This window comes from Xenopus tropicalis, chromosome 5, assembly GCF_000004195.4.
Source record: "Xenopus tropicalis strain Nigerian chromosome 5, UCB_Xtro_10.0, whole genome shotgun sequence".
NCBI classification, from domain to species: Eukaryota; Metazoa; Chordata; class Amphibia; order Anura; family Pipidae; genus Xenopus; species Xenopus tropicalis.
Genome location: NC_030681.2, coordinates 45408853 through 45426103, shown reverse-complemented (window position 1 = coordinate 45426103; position 17251 = coordinate 45408853). Strand labels below are relative to the sequence as shown.

The 17251-nt window shown below is 38.7% G+C and overlaps 1 protein-coding gene across 7 annotated transcripts in view; it reads right to left on the bottom strand.

The window, feature by feature from the left end:
• The window catches only part of utrn (utrophin), a 372003-nt gene that overhangs the window by 301753 nt on the left and 52999 nt on the right, over nucleotides 1-17251 (bottom strand). For all 7 annotated transcript variants that reach the window (XM_012963789.3, XM_004914663.4, XM_031901862.1 and 4 more), the window contains one exon: nucleotides 13080-13141. In XM_012963789.3, coding sequence (XP_012819243.1) covers nucleotides 13080-13141 — 62 coding nt within the window. The remainder of the gene's footprint in view (nucleotides 1-13079; nucleotides 13142-17251) is intronic.

Here is a 17251-nt window from a genome sequence, read left to right as displayed (position 1 = left end):
TAGCACTGCACATTCCTTTTATATAGAGTACAAGGAAATACTTTCTTCTCATCTTTTCCCATGTCTTTTTTTTTTTTTCTAAACCAGAAATAGACGATCCAAATGATGTGCTGGGTTTCCATGCTCACTCGTGTATTCAGAGCCTGTTCCCATTGCTATCTTTTCCTTATATAGCTCAGGCTGTATATGCAGCCCTGCAAGCATTCAGTTTTATTTTCAGCTTTGCATGACTATTACATTAGAACTCTGTAAATATTACACTGTGCATCTGGGGGCACCGGGGAACCAAAAACATATTTATTATGAAAGAGATGATAAATCATTTTATTTTAGAAGTTTTTTCATACAAAATTCTCATTATCAACCTAAATAGACATAAATGTGTTACAACGGATGTGAACATTTTGTACGGTTCAGTGTACCTACAATGTGCCACTGTACAAAACATGGTCTTATAGGGAAAATATAGTTTGTTTATAAGTACACAACTTTATTTTCCTGCAAAACATATTGATCAGGTTAAGTAAAATTGTGTTTTTCATTTACTAACATTTTGTTTATCTCAGACAGTGTTCCTTGAAATAGTTTGGTGATATGACGAGGGTAGGGTTGCTACCTTTCTGCATCAGCAGCTTTGGACATAGAACAAGCAGTGACATCATGGAAGTGGGACGAGTGATATAAAGGGGTGGGATAATCAAAGAGATTCCTGTCTCAAAATCAAATGTTGAAATCTAATTGCTGATTGGTTGCCCTGGGCAAGATCACCAGTAATGCTTTACTCCACTTTTTACACAGCATGATAAACATTAGGGCTGCACTGAATCCACTTTTTTGGGATTCGGCCGAACCCCAAAACCTTTGTGAGAGATTCAAGCAAATACTGAACTGAATCTGAACCCTAATTTACACATGCATATACAAATTAGGCTACGGAAGGGTTAAAGACAAAAAAAAATTCAGCTTCTGTGTTTACACGTAAAAAAGTCATGTGATTTTAAGGATTTGGATTCAAATCGGCCAGGAGCATGGATTCAGGCGAATCCTGCCTAAAAAGGCAGACTCTTGGCCGAATCATGAACCAAATCCTGGATTAGGGGCATCCCTAATAAATATACCCCTTATTGTGCCCATCTGTTGGCCAACATGATTTAAACAATTTGGCCCTTGTGCCAAGTGACCAGATGAAATCCAGGTCAGCCACCTACAGAAGCAAGTATGCTGTTTATGCAGCTCTTTTCTACTGTCTGACTCTGGGCCAATTCAATTTATTAAAAAAAAAAAAAGTAAAATATGTAACTATTCTCTACTGCCAATGTGGTTTGGCCTGAACTGAAAAGGCATTGGATTTTAAAATTCTATTCTGCTATATGCCCCTGAGGTCCCTTCCCTGAGCCTCCACATAATATTTTGGGGGGAAGAAAATCTTTCCATACTCTTTCAATGACTAGAGAGCTGTTATTAATTATGCCTAGGTCGTCACAAGTCTTGGAGACAGTACAAAAGCATTCTTGCCTTTGCATGCTTGAATATTATACCTTTAGTATTACTTCCAGTATGTAATAAAGATTCTGAGGCTTGCAAAAACCCAATTTTTGCCAAGCTTTGTAATTACTACCCTTTGCTAACCACCTAACTTTAATGCTGATTTAGTTGAACGCTACAGCTTTAGGTCTTTTCCTAAAAAGACACTAAAATATCTCAGAATTTGCAGAATAGCAAGCACTAGGGACCACCTGAATGAAATAAAATGCGAGGAAGCTCTAAGATGCACTATTAACTATTTAAATGTATTCTATTTTTTTTAAAAAAAATTCCCTGTTATAATTAGACACTACCTTGCACTTTATAGGAGACCTGTCACCTTAAGAAATAATTCCAATCATGTTAGTCAAGTAAAATAAACTTTACTTACACTATACAAATTATTTACATTTTGTTGCCTTCATTCTTGGAATTTACAATCACAGCAAGCAGGCAGGCGCCATTTTGTGGACACTGTTATTGAGGAAAGTTTTGTATAGCAACAAAAACTTGTTTATGCACCATCTAGAAAGTGCTAAATGGAAAGTTAAAGTAATTGCAATAAAAATATCTGATCTGTTAATCATATATTGCCTGCTCCGCCTCTATGCAGAGGTGCAGCAAGCAATATATAACTGACAGATGAGATTTTAAAATTCATTTATGGATGATTTAATAAAAAAAAGAATTTGGGTTACATGTTTAATTTGCAAAGTACTTTTATTATACAGCTTTTTATGTCTGGGTGACAGGTCCCCTTAAGACACAATTGCTCCAAAGTACAGAAAACCTCCGTTTATAAAAAACGTTTGTAAGCACTAAAGGGGTTCTGTTCATAAAAAGTTTTATATAAGCACTGAAGGAGATTTAGTGGCATTTGGTCCATTCAGAACTGCTGTTTAAAGACGCATAGGAACCAGCAGATATTTAATAATACTTTGTTGACTTACAGTTAAAGAGGTTGTAAACATTTAAATAAACTTTTGGTATGATGTAGAGGGTGATAGCATGAGACATTTTGCATTTGGTCTTCATTTTTTATTATTTGCGATTTTTAATTATTTTAAAATTCCGGTTTGGAATTTCAGCAGCAGTAACTATTACCCAAGTAACCAGGCAGTGGTCTGAATGAGAGACTGGAATATAAATAGGAATATAAATAAGAAACATATTCTCCCCAACTGAAATGTACAATGATATATATGTATATTGTATAGCAGTGATCCCCAATCAGTGGTTCGTGAGCAACATGTTGCTCCCTAACCCCTTGGATGTTGTCTGCCTCAAAGCAGGTGCCCATTTTTTAATTTCTGGTAAGGAGGCAAATTTTGGTTGCATAAAAACCAAGTATAATTGCCAAACAGAGTCTTCTGTAGGCTGCCAGTCCACATAGGGGCTACCAAATAGCCAATCAGCTCTTATTTGCACCTCAAGAAACTTTTTCCATGCTTGTTTTGCTCCCCAACACTTTTTACATTTGAATGTGGCTCACAAGTATATAAGGTTGGGGATCCCTGTTGTATAGATATACAAAGCTGCTTGTAGGCGATGATCTGTGTTAGTCTTAAACTAGATGCCTAATTTAAGCCGGCCATACACGCACTGATAATATTGTACGATACCACATTTCGTACGATATCCAGTGCGTGTATAGCAGCTCGAAGAGGCGACCTATGATCATGGCTGAATCGGCAGGTGGAGGTACAATTTCTATCGTTTCTACCTCCATATTCAGCCCTGAATGTCAGTGGAGGGTGGGAAGAATCTTTCGTGCAAACAATGGTCGCATGAAAGATTGCAATTGCTATGTGTATGGCCACCTTTAGGGTTAATTGGTTATCAATATATACACCCAAAATGCTGAGTATGAAACAAATTGGCCAAGAATCACAACTAATTTTTAATTTAAAGAAGGGAAATAGGTTCAATGTAATAGGGAAAAATACAGCTTTAACTAAAACCAGTTTCAGACAAGAAATAGCAGAAGTGGTACCTGGAAGATCCACAAAAGTCAGGAAGAACGAAGACAATCCCAACACAATGGCACGCAAATGCAATAAAAACTGGGATTGATTTATGAAGGGATTTTGCCAAGAATTAATAATACATGAGATTAAAACTCACTTCTGCCTCCCTTTAAGTGCATCTATAAAAAGGCTTTGAAAAGCTATACGGTGTGGGAAGGGAGTGCATTGCAAAGTCTCATACAATAAGCAAATACATTATTAAATAAATAAGCCTTTTGCAGTGTTCTCGGTCACATTCCTTTCCAGCAGACCTGAGTTAGACAAGCCTTGTCATATTCCAGAGTGAGAATTATAATGTTTACTTTCATTTGTTTTTAATTCTCCCTAATAGCAGTTCCACTAGTTTAGGCTGGTTACGGATCATACATCATATTACCAGTGAAACATGTTATTTTATGCTAATTTCAGCAGACACCAGCATCCTATTATCAGACAAATTAAGCAGGACTAAATATCCAGAGGTAAAGAAAATAACAGCAAAAGATTCAGTGAAAATAAAACCACATTTTAATGGCTCAAAGATTTTTTCAAAACATAGTACAAAACAAATTCAAATATATACTATACCAAACAGTGACAAGGTGCATCCTAGTGCCTCTCCTAACGCGTTTCGCACAAAGTGCTTCATCATCATCCTCTGATGAAGCACTTTGTATACTGGTTCAGGGCCTATCAGTGAAATATAAAATGTGATTTCCTTTCCTAATTTATATTGTTAGAGGTAAAGAAAAGCTGCTCCGATTTCGTTTTTTATGCTTAATGCTGCTCAGAAATACCGTCACAAATTACAGGTCCCCATATTACTTAGTTGGCAGGGGGTCAATTTTACCAGGAGCCAATTACCCTGCCTGTATGTTTGGAGTGTGGGAGGAAACAAGAGTACCAGAAGGAAACAAGAGTACCAGGAGGAAACAAGAGTACCAGGAGGAAACAAGAGTACCAGGAGGAAACAAGAGTACCAGGAGGAAACAAGAGTACCAGGAGGAAACAAGAGTACCAGGAGGAAACAAGAGTACCAGGAGGAAACAAGAGTACCAGGAGGAAACAAGAGTACCAGGAGGAAACAAGAGTACCAGGAGGAAACAAGAGTACCAGGAGGAAACAAGAGTACCAGGAGGAAACAAGAGTACCAGAAGGAAACAAGAGTACCAGGAGGAAACAAGAGTACCAGGAGGAAACAAGAGTACCAGGAGGAAACAAGAGTACCAGAAGGAAACAAGAGTACCAGGAGGAAACAAGAGTACCAGGAGGAAACAAGAGTACCAGGAGGAAACAAGAGTACCAGGAGGAAACAAGAGTACCAGGAGGAAACAAGAGTACCAGGAGGAAACAAGAGTACCAGGAGGAAACAAGAGTACCAGGAGGAAACAAGAGTACCAGAAGGAAACAAGAGTACCAGAAGGAAACAAGAGTACCAGAAGGAAACAAGAGTACCAGATGGAAACAAGAGTACCAGAAGGAAACAAGAGTACCAGGAGGAAACAAGAGTACCAGGAGGAAACAAGAGTACCAGGAGGAAACCCGCACAAGCAGGGGAAGAACAGACAGAACGCTGGCTATGAACTCTCTTTATGGCCCTTCTACATCAGTGATCTGTAGCTTCCAGTGCCAATCCCATCCCTCTTTGTACAAAATCTAGTTTCTGACAAAAGGGAGAATGAAGCAGGCTAAGGTAAAACAGTTAAACCAAACTCAAATAAAAAAAGGCATCTTGCTTGCAAAGCAAGTTATTAAAGGACATGTCAACCCCAAAAATACGTTTTTGGCTAATAAAAGAAAACATAATTCTAAGAAACTTTTTTACAAATTTAATAAACATTTTCAGTGCTTAACAGTTATTGGTAAATGTAATTGCTACTGAAAGCAGCATTTGCTGAACTCCTGGTTGTTACTTTTTAAACAATGCAATGCAATGCAAATGCCAGTCTTCTCCAGTAAGGCAGGTCTGTTAGTCTGCTGCCCTGTGTATCATTGTTTCAACAGTCTCTAGGGCTGTCACCAGGGCAGAGATTATAAAAGGACAGGCAAACAGATTTTAATAGCAACTATATATACAAATATGAATGTATAATGTAATGAATGTATATTGCAAAGTTGCTTAGAATTTTGTTTTCTTTTATTAGACAAAAAATTATATTATGGTTTGACTTGTCCTTTAACTCTTTTACTGCCAAGCACGTATGGCATACGTGCTGGCAGTAAAAGGGCTTAAACGCCAACGACGTGTCTCATACGTCGTTGGCGTTTAAGCGCTGCCCTCTGCAGCGGCGGCATGTGCCGCCGCTGCAGAGGGCTTCTAACAATGACAGCCCCCCTGGGCAATGTGCCAGGGGGGCTGTCATCAGGGTCCTGCGAGCCGATCGCTCGCAGGACCCTCCAGGAAGCAGCAGACGCGATCGCATCGCATCTGCTGCTTCCTGCTTCCTCCCTCTCCCCCAGCGCCGGCCCAAATGAGGAAGGAGGCGATCGGGTCTTCAGGAACAGGTAAGGACTTTTTTTTTTATTGCATTTACACACTTTTACACACTTATACACACATTTACATACATTTATACACACTTACATACATTTACACACACTTACATACATTTACACACACTTACAGCACACATTTTAGCATTTTTTTATTTTTTTTTATTTTTTTTTCATTTTTCACACTTTTATACACTTATTTACACTCATATACACACTTACACACTATCACACAACTTTTACACATGTACACACATGTATACACAAACACTTTGGTTTTTTTTTGTTTTGCTTTTTTTTTTTTTTTTTTTCATTTTACCACTTTGTTTTTATTTTCTTTTACCTAAAAACTGTTTATTTTGACAGCGTAACTATTGGATCAGATATTCTGGCCACTAATTACACTGTCATGTAACTTATTTTGTTGTTTCACTGATTTGCACAATTTTTGTGGTTTTATCACATTTTATCCCTATATAAGTGTTCCTGATCTGTTTTTAGCGTAGCTTTGCCAGGTGTAACTTTGGTGTACAAAAATAACTTTACCTATTTTGAATTCATCAGAATGTGTACTTTCCAAAAATATATGGTTTTCTGGGGGTCACTGTATAGTTAGGGGGGGTTACTGCACATAATACACTGACAGGGGGCTCTGTGTGCAAAAGCTGAGCTGGCAGGCGAGAAATCCTTATGCGCTATTTTCATTTTGGGTTCAGTACATACCGCAGACTTTGGTATATCTATGCATATTGGGCATCAATCTGTTCAGTAGACCTCTGGTGTTCCTATTTGGGGTGACTTGCCTTTGTACGCAAGAAATTGTGTGAGATAAATGCGGCAAATTGCAACATTTTTAGGCGATTTTCTGAAATCTCATAAAAACCGATAACTTTAGGAAAGCTCTGCAGATTGGTACTTTGGTGTAGAAAGGACTCTTTACCCTTGTTGGATTTGTCAGAATGTGTACTTTCCAAAAATATATGGTTTTGTGGGGGATCTGTATAGTTAGGGGAAGTTTTGGCACATAATACACTGACAGGGGGCTCTGTGTGCAAAAGCTGAGCTGGCAGGCGAGAAATCCTTATGCGCTATTTTCATTTTGGGTTCAGTACATACCGCAGACTTTGGTATATCTATGCATATTGGGCATCAAACTGTTCAGTAGACCTCTGGTGTTCCTTTTTGGGGTGATTTGTCTTTATCTGATCTTTATCAAGAAATTGTGAGAGATAAATGCGGCAAATTGCAACATTTTTATGCGATTTTCGAAAATGTCATATAAATCTGCAAACTTAGGAAAGCTTTACAGCTTGGTACTTTGTAGCAATAAGAAATATTTACCCATTATAGATTCGGGGGGATGTGTATTTTCCAAAAATATATGGCTTTCTGGGGTGAATGTACTTTTTTTGTAGCATTATCCCACATAAAGGATGTAAATGTGTTGATTTTGCAGGAGCTGAAATGATAGATCATATGGGGGTATGTTCCCATTGGGGCCCCTACATGCCACATACTTAGGTAAACCTATACATATTGGGCATCAAACTGTTCAGTGGACCCCTGGCGTTCAAATTTAGGGTGTTTTATCTTGGTACCTAACACTATGTGGGAGATAAGATGCTGCAAAGTGGAAGCTTTGAGGGGATTTTTGGAAATGTCATCAAAATTGCTAACTTTAGAAAAGCTGTGCGGCTTGGTACTTTGGAGTAGAAAGACATGGGTACCCATTTTAGATTCGGGGGAATGTGTACTTTCCAAAAATATATGACTTTCTGGGGTGAGCGTACTTTTTTGTAGCTTTATCCCACATATAATGATGTAAATGTGTTGATTTTGCATGAGCTGAAATGACAGAAATGACAGTATATATGGGGGTATGTTCACATTGGGGCCCCTACATGCCACATACTTAGGTAAACCTATACATATTGGGCATCAAACTGTTCAGTGGACCCCTGGCGTTCAAATTCAGGGTGTTTTATCTTGGTACCTAATGCTATGTGGGAGATAAGATGCTTCAAAATGGAAGCTTTGAGGGGATTTTTGGAAATGTCATCAAAATTGCTAACTTTAGAAAAGCTGTGCGGCTTGGTACTTTGGAGTAGAAAGACATGGGTACCCATTTTAGATTCGGGGGAATGTGTACTTTCCAAAAATATATGACTTTCTGGGGTGAGCATACTTTTTACTAGCTTTAGCCCACATATAATGATGTAAATGTGTTGATTTTGCAGAAGCTGAAATGACAGAAATGACAGTATATATGGGGGTATGTTCACATTCGGGCCCCTACATGCCACATACTTGGGTAAACCTATACATATTGGGCATCAAACTGTTCAGTGGACCCCTGGTGTTCAAATTCAGGGTGTTTTATCTTGGTACCTAATGCTATGTGGGAGATAAGATGCTTCAAAGTGGAAGCTTTGAGGGGATTTTTGGAAATGTCATCAAAATTGCTAACTTTAGAAAAGCTGTGCGGCTTGGTACTTTGGAGTAGAAAGACATGGGTACCCATTTTAGATTCGGGGGAATGTGTACTTTCCAAAAATATATGACTTTCTGGGGTGAGCGTACTTTTTTGTAGCTTTATCCCACATATAATAATGTAAATGTGTTGATTTTGCAGGAGCTGAAATGACAGAAATGACAGTTCATATGGGGGTATGTTCACATTGGGGCCCCTACATGCCACATACTTAGGTAAACCTATACATATTGGGCATCAAACTGTTCAGTGGACCCCTGGCGTTCAAATTCAGGGTGTTTTATCTTGGTACCTAATGCTATGTGGGAGATAAGATGCTTCAAAGTGGAAGCTTTGAGGGGATTTTTGGAAATGTCATCAAAATTGCTAACTTTAGAAAAGCTGTGCGGCTTGGTACTTTGGAGTAGAAAGACATGGGTACCCATTTTAGATTCGGGGGAATGTGTACTTTCCAAAAATATATGACTTTCTGGGGTGAGCGTACTTTTTACTAGCTTCATCCCACATATAATGATGTAAATGTGTTGATTTTGCAGAAGCTGAAATGACAGAAATGACAGTTCAAATGGGGTATGTTCACATTGGGGCCCCTACATGCCACATACTTAGGTAAACCTATACATATTGGGCATCAAACTGTTCAGTGGACCCCAGGCATTCATATTTAGGGTGTTTTATTTGGTTACTTTATGACCTGTAGGAGATAAGATACTATAGACTAGAAGCTTTGAAGCGATTTTTAAAAAAAATCACAAATTTTGATAAAAACCAATAACTTTAGGAAAGCATTGCGACTTGATAGTTTGGAGTAGACAGACAGTTGTGCCTATTCTGTATTCCCCAGAATCTGTTCTTTCCAAAAATGTACAATTTTCTGGGATAAACCTTCTGTTAGTGGAATTTTGGCCTTGAAATCCAAAGTATGCAGTTTTTTTGGAGCAGTGCTTTGGGAATTTGGTAATGTACTGCTGGGAGTTTTTGACCTATACAAGTGAGAAATCTCCATAAAACTATATATATTTGGTATTGGCACGTTCAGGAGACATGGGACTTTCCAAATCAGTTGTATATTCGTGCATAAAATAATTTTTGTTTCTAGTATGTGTGATTATATTATGGAAAATTTGATTTTTTTTGCATTTTTAGACATTTAGAAGCCTATATCTTGTTACAGAATTGGAATTACACAAAAATTCTACCATATTTTGAAAGCTTAGGTTGTTCTGAAAAAAACGATATATTGTTTTCCTTGGTAAACTAAAAGTCCCCCCGAGGAAAGGCCCCTAAAGTGAAACAGTGCAAAATGTTCAAAAACTGTCTGGCAATACAAGTTCCGCTTTGACCAAAATGGCTGGCAGTAAAAGGGTTAAACATAATGAATCGCTATGCTACATGGCATGATTCCAGGTGCATTGTTACCCAGTCTATTAATAGGTCCTTGTGATGGGGGGGGGGGGGGGTGACAAACTATAAAGATGTGCTTTCTTTTGATTTCAATAGTAATCAATGGAAGGGTGAAAGCATTAGCGGAGCAGCCCACCAGTTCCTATATAATATTGGTTTTTTTGTTTGTTTGTTTGTTTTCAAAAAAGATGGCAACCCTACCTACTGAATAAAACAAGTCCAGAATAATTCTGTGCTCATAAGCCCGTACATTATTATATATAATACAAACAATATAAACAATAATTGAAAGAAAAAAAAAGTTATATACCTCCCACCAGTCCAGTTTTTCATGCAACAGTACCGCATTGGGGGGCTTCATGGAAATGCTGTTGAGTCTGTTTGGATTGAGGGGGAGTAAAGTGTATCTCACTAAACCCTAATTATGCCATGAAAAATTAAAAATAGTATTATTGATCAATCAATAGCAATTAGTAAGATTGAGAAGGAAAACCTAAGAAGTATCTCACTGAAAGGTCCTGAAATAACATACTATTAATTAAACACATTATTCAGTGGGAAACACAACCATTTATTGGCTCAGAATTTAAATACAAAAATTCAAAAAACAAACCATACTATACCAAATGGAAAGGTACATCCCATGCTACATGGCACCCTCTCTCCTTCCTAACGCGTTTCGCACACTAGGTGCTTCATTGATCCTAGCAAAAAGTTAGTGTTGTTTACAACACACCAGAGACATAAACCAGGAAATACCCTTCACCACACAGGCAGGGCTGTATTTACCATATAGGAACCGGAGGGCCCATACCTAAGGTGGCAGCATTAGAGGGACAGCCCTGTGTGCTTATATTGTGAATAAAATGTGCAAGGAAAAAAACCTCCTAAGCTCCCCACGGTACTTGTGGCTATCCAGTGGCAGAGCTGAGGAGTCATGCGGGTTTGGTACTGTGGGCTGAGGTCCGGTGTCTAGGGGGGCACTGGACCTAAATACATACAGCCCTGCATGCCAGCACAAATAATATTCTATCTTTATATGCTAGAATAGCTAGATAGTGTTTAAAGGCACAAATTATACTTTCTTTTTACATTGGTGACAGTATCAATAAGATGCCTGCCAATAATAGAGTATTTTACTAATTGCAATGCCAATTGGAGACTAGTGATTCCTCACACAAATAAATATGCAATAGGTTTCCTTGGCAGAATGAGTGAGCATGAAAATTAAACAACTGCAACCCCTGATAATAAACTTGGTGTATTTTCCCTTTAAATACCTCACCTAATCCACTTATCTAGTGGGTACCACATTAATCCCTAAAATGAAACCAGCCAGACGATGCAGATCCACTTAAAGGTTGTCTCCCATCCAGCTGGCTGTAAGTGGGAGTAAATACAGGATGTTTTGTAATGTTTATACGAGCCTGGCTCCTGAACAAAAATGTTCTCTGTGCTAGCGGCAGAGGGGAAAGTATGGAAAAGGGACAAGAGGGAAAAGGAGGCATTAGCAGGTTCTGCTACAATTTCTGCCCAGTTTGTGTTGAAACCAGAGACCTCGGCCAAGATATAAGAAATGGAAATGAATTCCACTGCAAGTGTTAATGCCAATTTGTGATCAGGCAGGGGCCGTTATTCAGAGGGCAGCACCTGCTAAGGTCCATCACTTTAACAGTATTTTCAGCCAGTTTACATTAGGCCCCTGAAGCTCCCAGCTTAGCAACAATTTTAAAAGGCAGCAAGTAGAAACAAAGCTAAATGACTAGGTAAACCACCACCAAGCTACACTTTTTTCCTGACCCAAGTTGCTAAAGTTTTTGCAAAGAAAATGAGGCACCTGTTTAGAGAACCTGCATGGCATAGCACTGCGCCGGGCACTAGAGCCTGTACTGTGCATGAATGGGGGTACTGCGAATGCCTACGAAGATGGTGGAGCAGTAGGGTACTGCAGCCTGACTATGGAAGGCATATTTTGACCCAGGACCATTGTCTTCCTTACATACAGGTTAGAACCTGGGGCCAGGGGATGGTGATTTGCGCCAAAACATTGTAGTTTGCTAGTGGTTTTCCTTGTATGTTTATGTTGTTTAACGCTTGTATATTGCACACAACAGTAATACTACGGATTTTCTCTTTCTCAACTTTTCAATTTGCAAATATCTTGCTTATTATACAGGTGCATGTTTCATACAGTTACCCTGATTCGTCTCCTTACCAATGGTTTCATGGGCATCAGGGTACATATTTATTAAAGGGATTCTTTCATAAGAAAACATGTTGTTTACAAAATGCATCAGTTAATAGCTCTACTCCAGCAGAACCCTGTATTGTATTTCACAGCAGATTTTTTAAAATTTGGTTTTAAAAATCTGACGTGGGGCTAGGCATATTCTTCGTTTTGGCCGTGTGACTTGCGCTCGGACAAACTTCAGTCACTCTTTACTGCTGTGCTGAAATTGTTTTTACCCTCAGCAGAATAGCACTCCCCCAGTTACACTGAGAAGGAGAAACAATAGCTTATTTGAAAGCAGTTCTATTGTGTTCTATTCTAAGTGCTGGCTCTTTCTGAAAGTCCAGGTTAAGGCACAATGCACTAAGAGATGGTTGCCTATACACAAATATTACAACAACAAAAATACATTTATTACTTCAAGAATAACATTTTGAAATGGTAGAATTATTTGCAATGTTCACAGTTTAATTTATTAATATAAACTACGCTACAAAAATCATTGCAGAATCCTTTTAATAGTTGTATAATTACATTTTAAAAACAAATGTGAGGTAATCTGAACCATGTGTGCGTGGGTTGAATTATTAAATGATTTTTAGCAATATGGTGATCTAAAGTACAAAACAATCCCTTATGCAGAAACAACCCCTCCCCCAAAAATTTCAGATAACAGATCCTTTACCTATAACATTTCTATAACATTTAAACAGAATCTAAATCCAAAAAATGAATTGATTGATGTAAACAGGGTGCATCTCTGAGCACTTTTACAGTTTACATTCATTTTCTATTTTTAATGGTTTCTGAGCATTTTTAGACTGCCAATACCAGGCTTTTGGCTCTACTGGGAATAAGCTTACACCGATTCATATTTTGGGGTTTAGATCCCCCTTTAACTTTATGGAAGTACAAGGGAATTCTCTCTTACCTTTGAAAAGCGGGCATTAATCCATTTGGTAAAGGTCTTTTTCTGTACATCATTATGTTCATCTGAAAAATAGCAAGTTAGAAATCTGGTTAGTGTTTAACAGAACCTAAACTTTTCCTTTTGGTTAATCAGTGATAACAAATATTGTCAGTCAGTGAAGTAAAGTGAAAGCCAACTGTTGTGCATGTTGGAGAGAAAGTGTGATACACAGGCCTGGACAGAGATTCAAAAAAGGCCCTGGCATATCAAGCACACAGAGGCCCAAACAGTCCCCTACAGGCCCAATAAATAGTGACTGTCTATGGCATCTTACAGCAGCGCCTCTGGCATTTGCCTGAACCCACAGATTGCCAGTCCGGGCCTGGTGATGCAGCTCACACAAGACAAAGGTCAATAAGCCTTGTACCTGGATTACAACTGCTCCACCATAGCACTGTGCAATACTTATAATAATGTAGCGGTTAGCAAAGAGAAGTGGTTTATTAGGAAATTAGATCTTGGAATGTAAGTGAAGCTATACATGTTGCTTGTATTGTTCACCTTCACTGATCTATGCAATATTTATTTTTTAAAGGAACATGCACTACAGTTACCTGGTTGCCATGGGTTACAAGACTACACATTCCTAAAGTAGTGGGTTACGGGTGCCTGCTTTGAAGATAGACTATGCTACCTTTTGGCTTTTTATCTTCCTACCATGCCAGACAAATTTTGGGTGCCCTATTCTGATCACCAGCAGTGCTGGACTGGTATACTCAGCTAATTACCAATGCTCCCAACCATGCTACATGCCACTCTAGCAGCAAATAATTCATGTATAGGTATGAGATCCCTTATCTCAGTGGTTCTCAACCTTCCTAATGCTGCAACCCTTTAATACAGTTCCTCATTGTTGTGGAATAGAAATTATTCCCAAGACCATCGGAAATATGCGTTTTCTGATGGTCTTAGGTGACCCCTGTGAAAGGGGTCGGGACCCACAGGTTGAGAACCACTGCCTTATCTGGAAACTTGTTATCCTGAAAGCTCCAAATTATAAGATGGACCTCTTCCATAAAGGCCATTTTAAACAAATAATGCACTTTTAATAGACTTAAGATATGGTGATTCAAATTACGGAAAGATCCCTTATCCAGAAAATCCTAGGTCCCAAGCATTCCAAATAATACATTCTATACCTGTTTTCAGCTTTAAGGAATGCTTAGCTTTCCTGAAATCACTTGCGCCATCTATGGGGAAAAAAGCCTGTGCAGAGGAATACTTTCAGTATTTTAACATTAGTAAACCAAAGGGCAACATTCTTTGAATTCCTTATGAACAGGTTTGCCAACAGAACAGAATGGGAAAAGCCTTGTGTCTGATAAATAAGCATGTAAAATGTAAGCACTTGCACTGTGTGTAGAGAAAAAGAAAACAAAAAACATCAAGTTGTTGCATGCCAGAATCATATGAACTGGCAAATTGCAACCTAAACGTGACCTGAAAATTTTCAGCAAACTTTTAAAGCCTAGAAATGGACTGATGGCAGATTACTTGCTAGTGACTAAACAAGTTGCTTAAATACATTCAGAATATACATTTACATTATTTACATTGGAAAGTGTAAACATGGAGAAGGTAGGTATCCTTTGAGGAAATAGATAGTCTTATGATGAGCAATTTGTGCAACGGCGGTACTAGGTCCATAGACTTAAGGAGTGGTCATTAAGGTTAAGCCATTAAGGGGAATTACACTTTTAAAAGGGTTTCTGTGAACCTCAAAAAATGTGATAATATGTAAACCACATAAAATAGATGCTGGGAACACCTCCATGGCAATAAAAGATTTTGGGGGTTATGTAATTAAAGGAACTAAGTTTGCCCAGGTGCAAGTAGCCCATTGGCACAACCAATCAGGTGGTAGCATTTACTTCTCACCCGCTTTCAAACATCTTATTGGTTGCTATAGATTACTGGGCAAATGTAGAGTCTTTTATTATATATGGCGGTAAATCCCTTGGCAATCTAGTCCACTGTCATGCCATGTCTCCTTTGTATTGAGAGCACATGGATAACAATAAAGGTGCCAGGCCCCCAATGCAAGAAAATATTCAGAGGAGCCTGGCACGCTTACAAACCCTCAAATGCCAACCCCCCTCCAATGCCCAATCAAATACACATATACAGGAGATCAGTCGCCCATGGTAGAGATCTATCGCAGGCAACAAATCGACTACAGTGCCATTGCCCTACCAGTGATCTATAATTTAGCAAGAGTACATGTAAGTGAAGAAGTTCTGCAAGTGAACTGCAGTGGACTTTTCTTAACTTAGCTAACATGTCTGAAATGTCCTACAAGAGACTAAAAAAAGTGCAGCAGTCATAACACGTTCTAAATAAAGAGTTGATGCTCAAAATTGTGGCTACAAAGACCAAGCTGTTCCCATCTGCCATCAAGTTGTACATTCTTTCACATGCCAGCTGCACTAAAGCAGTGGTGACACAGGATAAATAAGTCACCTGTCAATTACAAATAAACTCAACATATAAATGCAGCTGTGCAAAGAAGGGGGAGTAATACAAAGTGGTAATTTGTTGCTAACTGTGCCCTAAATTCCAGTGCAACCAAATGTGAGTGTAACTTTGTGTCCTATCAGAAGAAAAAAATGTGACATTTCAAACAGGCACAGGCAGAGCTTCTTACCATGGGTCTCCGTAAAAAAAAAAAAAAAAACCTTGCATATGGGAGAGCTTTGCAGCCTCAGAGAATTTATGATCAACCTTATTTATTTATTACTGTTGTAACAGGAAAGTTCACTTTGCTCAAGGAGATCATAGAGCATAATTAGTATAGGGGCCCTATTTGTGTTCCAGCCCATAGGTTAAAAAAAATCACTGGGCTTTGGGGAACTACTACATACAGTGCCAGCAAACTAGGCCACACAACAAACAGGGGACTTAATAAGTGTTAATAAGTGTTAAATAATTTAACAAACAAGGGTTACAAACTAAAGCTGGCCATACACGTGGCGATCTCACGATGTTTCGTACGACCGTCGGTCGCACGAAACATCGTCAGATCCGCCACACACCATTCAGGGCTGAATCGGCAGGTAAGGAGGTAGAAACAATAGGATTTCTACCTCCTTCTGCCGATTCAGCTCTGAAGGGAGAATTTTGGTCAGGCGCCTTCTATGGCGCCCGATCAAAATTTTCTAACTTGGCCGATCGGCGAGCCGACCGATTTCAGCAGCTTCCTGCGATATCGGTCGGCTCGCTGACATGCCATACACGCACCGATTATCGTACGAAACGAGGTTTCGTACGATAATATCGGTGCGTGTATGGCCACCTTAAGAATGGGATCAGAGCCAGGTGTCCGTTACACACCACCATAAAAATATTCTGATTATAATGAGTTTTCCATTTACAGGAGCTCTAAAAATCTGTTTTTCAATAAAAAAAAAAATCAGTCAGACAAAAACTGCTTTTAATAGCAATTACATTTACACATAAAACTTTAAAACCCCTGAAAATATGTAATTAATATATACTGATATATTGCTTAGAAAGACTTATTCTTTCATTATGCAAAAGAAAGAAATGTGTTTGGGTGGAGGGCCTTTGAAAAGTATATCAGTTTCCTGAGATAAACTAAAGTGAGAAAATACTGAGTTACAAGTCAGCTTGGCAGGACGCCTTCACACCACTAATGCTGCAAAAAAGCTTTGGGATATAACAGTGATGGTGTTGGGTCAATATTGGATCGCCTACAGACAGCAGAGATGTAAAAACAGGAGCAAAGTGCAAAATCGGGGCTGCTAGTTACAATATGAAAAAAAGTCCAGAGGCAAAATAACATGCAAATTATTTCTATTGTGAAATATTTTCACTTATCATGCTATTGTGTGGCAGCAAACACCTAATGAGGGTGGTGCACACTATACCACAGACTGATGTTAGGGAACATGCACATATGTAACACCTGCCTCTCCCTCGGTTTACACTTCTAAATATGTTGGTCATTTATTTAATAATGTTATATACACTACTAGCCAATCTACACATCAGTCAAATACATTAATTTTAAGTTAGGTGAGTATTTTTATCACTGACTTCTGAGCTTCCCCACAATGATTAATGTGCCCATAAAAGAAGTCACATTTCTAAAAATAGCAAAAAAGTCCCCACAG